This window comes from Pundamilia nyererei, unplaced genomic scaffold (assembly GCF_000239375.1).
Source record: "Pundamilia nyererei isolate P.nyererei 1_Seehausen unplaced genomic scaffold, PunNye1.0 scaffold00190, whole genome shotgun sequence".
Lineage (NCBI taxonomy): Eukaryota > Metazoa > Chordata > Actinopteri > Cichliformes > Cichlidae > Pundamilia > Pundamilia nyererei.
In genome coordinates, this window is record NW_005187591.1 from 662196 (window position 1) to 669780 (window position 7585).

General features: G+C 40.5%; 2 protein-coding genes across 4 annotated transcripts in view; both read right to left on the minus strand.

Annotated features, from left to right (window-relative positions):
• The window catches only part of myo16 (myosin XVI), a 61491-nt gene extending 60802 nt beyond the window's left edge, over positions 1-689 (minus strand). For all 3 annotated transcript variants that reach the window (XR_001290544.1, XR_001290545.1, XM_013914368.1), the window contains exon 1: positions 633-689. The gene's annotated coding sequence lies outside the window, so the exon portion shown is untranslated. The remainder of the gene's footprint in view (positions 1-632) is intronic.
• The window catches only part of LOC102203486 (unconventional myosin-XVI-like), a 35249-nt gene continuing 28279 nt past the window's right edge, over positions 616-7585 (minus strand). Inside the window, exon 4 of the mRNA XM_013914363.1 lies at positions 616-741. Within this exon, the coding sequence (XP_013769817.1) occupies positions 616-741 (126 nt within the window). The remainder of the gene's footprint in view (positions 742-7585) is intronic.

A 7585-nucleotide genomic window follows, 5' to 3' on the forward strand; every position in this document is an offset into this window, starting at 1 on the left:
GGGGGGGGGGGATCACCACAGGGGCTGACAGACAGAAGCAGACTCAAAAGACTCAGAGGCTGGATGTGCGCCCATGTGCAGGGTGGTCTGAGCTCGATGAGTTCGCCGTCTCCACTCACAAGCTTGCATTTGTCATGTTATTCAGCGCAGCCTCATGTGTGGCAGATGGGTGAGGGAAAACCCTCAATCATTGTCATCATCTGTTTCTATCCAGCTTTGTCAGCATGATTCCCGTTCTTCATTCTCTGCATGTCTCTCGATATTTTTTTCTATATATTTTCTTCTCCTTCTGCCCTCATGCGTCTCTGCCTATACCGCTTTCCTCTCCCTGCGCCTCTGTCTCTTTCATTTCCTACTTTGCTGTTAACCTTCACCTTTTTTAAGAGACTAGTGCCCCATTCACGATATACCACAATTATGCCTGTGGGTGTGCCTCACCTTCATGCACAAGTACACACACAGAGCAACTCATGTTTAGCTGCAGGTATAACATAACATCCAAATACGTCCCAAGCAAGACAAATGTAGTCATTAGGAGTTTTTTTTCTCTTTGAAAAAAGGGTGTGTCATAACAGAAGTGAGCCATTGGATTTGTTTGGGAAGAGTTAACACACATTAAATACCAACTTTACCGTTTTCCTCCAAGTGTTTTCGGAGGATGTAGCTGGTCTCCGTCCCCTCAATGGCGTAGTCCAGAGAAATGTTTCCATTGATGTCCTGAAGCAAAACGTTCACTCCAGCCTTCCAAAAGCAGGACAGAAAAAAGACAAGAAAAATAATTTACGAGCAAACTCTGTTTAAGCATGTACCCTGAGCCATTCATCAGACTTGAAGAGATGATAAATTGGGAGTAATTATCTTGGCTTCCCAGAGGGATATACCTGAGCAGCGCCATGGAGATGCTAACAGACAATACACTGAATTAAAGCCATTATTAAATCACTGCCTGGGGGGGCAGTAAAAAGTGGGTGCATTGGTTAACACTGCCTGGGATCACACAGGTCAGTGTGTGTGTGTGACAAGATTAATATGTGTTCATTCAACAGGGATGCTGTCAGAGCATAAGATAACACAAGAGGCCCTCCTCTGGAACCTTTAATGATTGCCTGATGACAGTCGTCAACAATCAGTGTTCACTCTATGGTTTATTGTTTCTCTTGAAAGGAAATTCCCCACCAGAAATGCACCTCTTAACCTGTAAACCACAAAGGTGTGCAAGCTGAGCAATATGTACTCTAGTTACAGTGACGCTGACAGGGCCTTCCCGCTGTCTTCTTTTCTTTTTTTTTTTTAGTAATTGCCAGTTGTCAGCATCCAACCATAAAATGCTTCCTGCTGTTTGACTAAAACATAAAAAAGCAAGTCAATGTAGCTCTCAGAGAAGGACGAGATCTGACAATAGGGATGAGAGACTCTAACTGACGGTCCTTGTTTAATATTTATAGTTAATAGATTTCTAACGACCTGTTTGGAGTGTGGCAAAGAGATTTATGGTCTAGTCCTCAGGCAGGCAGCGATGGAGGGGCTGGGGAAAGAAAAGAAAACTGAAAATGCAAAGAGGGAGCAAGCTGACTGAACTGCACGAAAGCTGTTAACCTTAGTGCTCTGAAAACCAATCAGCAAAATCATGAGAAAAAACAAACTTCGAAATAAACTTTATCTGTCCAGTTGTCTTACAAATAACTATGGAAGCCCGTTTCCGCCACTAAAAAAAAAAAAAAGGATCCATAACTCAAAATTTCGAGTTATTTTCTCGAAATTTCGAGTTATTTTCTCGAAATTTCGAGTTATTTTCTCGAAATTTCGACATATTAACTCAAAATTTTGAGAAAAGCAACTCGAAATTTCGAGTTAGCGCTGCCAATCAGTAATCTACGTGAATGACGTCATTTCCATGTTACCCGGAAGCTGAAGCCCTCAGCTACAAATGCTACAGCTAAGCTACCGGTATTACATCCAGTCGTGAATGCACAGATTGCTGAGTGTTTTCAGCCTGGCTTCACAAATGATGAAATCCCTGTGTTATTAGCTGAATCACATGGTGTTACTATCAGCAAACATACTTTAATTTGTTGGGATCCGTTTTTGAGTGCGCGGTCCTGCGCCATATGCTTCCGGGTAACAAGAAAGCGACCTCATTCACGTATATTTTTGATTGGCAGAGCTAACTCGAAATTTTGAGAAAAGTAACTCGAAATTTCGAGAAAATAACTCGAAATTTCGAGAAAATAACTAGAAATTTCGAGTTATGGATACTAGCTTTTTTTTTTTTTTTAGTGGCGGAAACGGGCTTCCATAAATAACAGACGTATTTTATTAAAAGAAATAAATAAAATGAAAAGGGAACATTTCTGATTCAGGGACACTGAATTCAGTTTTGACTGATCTGAAATGTGTTCCAGTGAGATCCACAGCTTCATTGTGCATCCATCTGTGCTGTCCAGTGGGAGCTCTTTTTGCTCACTTATGAGGGTGAGCTGGGGGTTAACAAAGAGAATTAATTAACATTAACTATCAGCTGGTGCTTCATGACTATTCATGAAAAAAAAAGCCTTTTCACAATGTGAAACACAGCTTGAGAAGAGCAAGATATGAGATGATGACGAGTAAGTCAGAGTGGGAGTGCGCATTAAGGGGGCACAATTATCCCCCCTCTGCCAAACCCACACCGCAACTACACAAACACACACTCCACCCTCACTCCCTCAAACACTTATGGTGCTTTGCACCCAGTGGTAATCTGCAAAACGTCCTAATAAACCTGAAAGGAGTTCTCATGGTGCCTCTCTTAGCATGCATGTGAGTATTACACAGTGGGAAGAGAAGTGTGCTAATCCACACGTTTACCATCAAGATTCAGTAGCGGTAAATAGATGTGCAGCAGAATGAAGTTATTACCTGACAGACAGATACATTATGTCCTCTCTAAACATCCACACCTATACACCTCTACAAAAAGCATCCAGAAAAAACATTTAAACATATAGAATAAGAGAATAGAACAGCCCTTTACTGTCACTGTACACGTACAACAAAATTGTGGAAATATGTTGCTGCCCATTCTGAGAAGGTTAAAACTGCACAAGCAGGACATAATCCTGCACCTGATACTGTTATAAGACAGGGCTTTTCATCCGAGAGTGAAACAATCACAAGAAGGAAATCAGCAGAGAAACTCATTGTATGAATGTAAAAATGCTGGTTTAGCTGTACAAGTTCTAACAATAACTGCCAACTGTCATTTAGGAACAAAAAAAGGTATTATGGCACACAGACCTCAGCCAACAGACACAGATTATGAAGCAGGAGCACTAGGCACCACCAATCCAGTGACATAAATCACACATGATAATTGCTGACAGATATAAATGGGTTTGTGTTGTCTGGCAGTCAAGCGTAGTGCAAAGGGGTTATAAAGTTGAGTTGTGAGCCCCACACAAGCCAGCACCATTATGATGGATCCACCAAAGACATCCCAGAGATGGAAATCTGTTAATGCCAAACTCCCTGTGGTTCATAATGGCAGTTGTTAAACACAGTGACTGCTAAAAATCAATAACAACTAGTAAATGTGTGTTGAAAGCTGTCCCTGGGGTAGTTACTGCTGAGCTGGACACCTTCGGTGTGAAAAGCTAACCAGCACTGACAGCTCGCATACAATGAGGCATCAGTCCAACGTATGTCTGACAGACCAGTAAGCTTCTGTCTTAATCAATACAGCTGTCTACAGCTGTTCTTCTGACAATTTATGTAGCCTAGACAAAGAAAATGCTACTTTTACTGAAATCGATTGTAGTCGGATCATAGCCATAGCCCCAACCACAGCTCAGAACAGCAGTGCAATCTGCTCTGTACACATAGAATCATTTAGACCTTCAACCTACTCTTCTGTTCCCATGTTTTACTTTTGTGACAATTTTGCTTGCTTTTACAAAAAGAGCAGATGTTGCAGGAAAATAAGGAGTCATGATTTCATGAAGATTTTAAGTAATGTGCAGCACAGAAAATCTTTTCATTCTACTGAAAAACAAAAATGAATATAAAAAACAAAATTGTCAAAAGTATAGGTTGAATGAAAAAGCGAGGGGGATGAAAATCTACCCGATGAATGCAAATATGAATGTCCCAAAATAAAGAGTACGTAATACATTTCCTGCTAATATTACGAGCAGTTTTCTGGGACCTAGCTTATAATGCACTAAACGACTAAGCAACAGTTGCCTGATGAACCACTGTGATGTTTGGGGGTTGCACTGCATTATTAGCAGAGAGGCAGAGAGAGTGATTTCAACTGATGTCAAGTGAAGTTCAGTGCAGCCAGAGGCTTGCTGTTAAACGTCTGACTTCAAAGGACTCGGAGTTCACAAGTTCTAAATTCATTATTTACAAGCATGGAAAGTGGGTTAATTCAACGACTGTACCCGTGCTGGATTTTGAGCAGTAAGACAGGAAATTACATTTTGCAAGAGAAACTGCTTCCAGTCGATCACGTGATTCCATTCCTCTCCTAGCACAAGACTGAAAGCTACACAGCAAAATCTCCAGTGTTAAATTAACACTGGAGATTTTGCTGTGTAGCATTTCACAGAAAATGAGAAAATAAAAGGAAAAAAAACACAGAAGTGGTTTTGTTTCAAAAGGTAGAAACTTTGACAGGAACCAAAACAGAGCCTCCAGACTAAAGACAAGAGGAACAATCTGACTTTCACAGAAATTCCAACATTTCCAGTGACACTGGGGGTGTGTTAGTGTATGTTGCATGTCTGTGAAGGCGCCAATCGTGCTTTCACAGATGCTGCCATCTCGACGACACCTGTGTCAGGACAGGCCTGTCTAAATGTACACCAGTCACATGGCTTCATAGTTAAAGAGCTTGGGTTCTAAAAGGACCTGCCTGCAGTCAACTCCTGTTACTTGCTGAAAACATTTGGTTGGGATGGAACAAAAAATGCAAAAAAGAAGCCTCTAAACTGCTGAGCAACTGAAATATGAATTTTAGCCTCTGTCCTATTTACAATTAAACAAAGGGTTTTAAAGATCTGCAAATATTTGAATCTTTATTCCCATTTTATAAATTTTGGGAAATATAGCTGTAGCATTTTCCACTCTGAACTGCGAGTTAATCCTACTAGGGTGTCAATAACAAACATTTACCAGAACTGGAGTGTCAATGGTTTCTGGAAGGGGTTTGGAAATGGGCTGGGAATGACAGAGCTTAGAAATGGCTCGCTTTCCTGCTGTTTGGAGGGAGGAGATAAGAGAATTAACATTACTGCCAATCCGGATGCAGAAAAGGAATTCACTCATATTTCTAATCATTCCCCCCATCCCTCTACTTTTCCACATGACAAGCTTGGTAACATCTCTGTCAGCAAAAAAAAGCACTCTGTTGCTCTGAGAAGGAACTGGAAATCAAGGACAGGGAAACAGAGGACAAAAGGAGGGAAATAGCAAAAGAGATGATGGAGTGGAGACAATAGATTAGTATATACTAGCAACATTATTCCTTCTTGTGCCAATCAAAGATAAGGGTGCCAGTCAAGCTCCTCGAGTGAGGCCATTGTTAAATAAAGCCGTTACATTCACAGGGAAGAGCTTGCAATTAGAGCTCTGACGAGGGAACAGCCTGACAACAGAGCAGAAAGACTGGAAATTGGCAAGAGTCTGCGGTGAAGGAGTTGGGTGTCAAAATGAATAAACAGAAGAAAAGGGATATTGGATCTCTATCGGAAATACTGTTGGACCGAAGCTATTTTTGCCATGGTAGACTGAAAGAGCTTGGGTTCTCCTTTCAGAAATGATACTCCCTTGCTGTTCATAGCAGAAAAAAGAAACTCGAGCGTTTGTCTTACTATGAAGTGAAAAATTCACCCCAAGGAAATTTGCACCATTTTGAAAACTCAAATGTTGGAAAGTGTTTTCTTCCTTTCACCCAAATGTTGTCACAAGCATGCGCAGGGACACACTCACAGAAAGCACAAGCAAAGCCAAATACAGTACTGTGCAAAAGTCTTGAGCTAGCCCTCATTTCTTCTTTGGGTTCCAGTGGTCCTGAGCATTTCTCCAGGTTTTCTGAAGGTCTTTCAAGGTTTTTCTTTGGACATTGGCTGCTTTTTCACTCAATTTCAGCCCAATCCTTGTACCATTTTCAGAGGAATGGTTTTTTTCATGGTTTATTACACCACTTAACACTACTAAGCATAAAAAGCAACCTAACTCACGTGTCTACACATAACAGACAGCTTACCAAAGAACTCATTTTAAATATTATTATTATTATATACTTTATTACTAGAAACCTGTTGCAAAAACAACATCGTTTATTCCTGTTTCTTTAACTGAATCTACAAAACATTCAAATATAACAAAATTTGAAGAGCATAAAATAGTATTTTTTAACCCGTGATAAATTAAAAAAAATCAGAGGACAAGTTGAGGACAAAATAGGTTGCAGGTCTAAAAACCAGTCTGCAGCAGATGAACAGTGTCTGAATGCACTTAAGAATTCCAGAAAAGACCTGACAAAGAAATTTACAAGAACAAAATACACATAACACCAAATAATAATGCTCAAGCTAAAATCACACAAAGTCAATGTTTGTTTAATTTACTGTGATCCCTTGTGTCTTAATATTTCAATAAATTTCTGCACCCATTTTCCGAGCAAAATATAAAGAAATGAGGGACGGCTCAAGTCTTTACTGTACTTTGTGTTGGTAAGCTGTAAAAATGTCTGAACTTCTCATAGTTTTTAATTTCTAACAAATGTTCTTCCTTTTTCTTCCCTCTTCCCCTGTTCTCTTCCAACAGAGCAGAGTTATGCGTCAATATGGCCCAATTTATGAGGAACTAGTTCTTTCCTGATAGCGAACGGGAAAAGTACAGAATCAATCTCTGTCTCTCTCTCTTTCTCTCCCATGGCATTGCCCATCATGAAAGCCCCTGAAAACACAAGTCACTGCATTAAAGTGCATTTGAGATACATACAGGACACCCTCCCTAAGCAAACTAGGCACCCCACATGCTTGTAGGGATATTAAATGCACGCAAATACACAAACACTATTAATTATCTGTATTCTTTTTTCCTGGGAAATACTTCAAACGTATACATTCCTCCCAGGAAAATCTCTTCCCTTTCCCACAGACAGGAAACACCAATCACTCAGGACCCAATCAGCAGAACCAGAATCCACTGGATTCTACACAGTTCTACACCACATGCAACCCTCTCTGCGTCTAATCAACACCAGCGCAGCAAACTCAGCCCACTCAGTGACTGGGCTTCATGTGCATGCCCTCCCTTACAGCTGGCACTGCTCTCATTATGGACCTAATCAGTACAACCAGGGCTCTTGTCAAGACATTCTCCACAGAATAGTCTCTCTTTGATATGATGCAAATGCCGAATTCCAAATATCCTAATTTTCGGAGATTCAACTGGATTTGTGAAAGAATAAAAAGCTCTGTTTCAGATCCTCAGCCACACAAAACCCCTCATCAATGGAAGATGCTCCACTTGGACAGAAAATTCTTGATGACTAATGTGAGCCAGTAGTTCAAAGCTACTTCTAAATGAAGCGTGA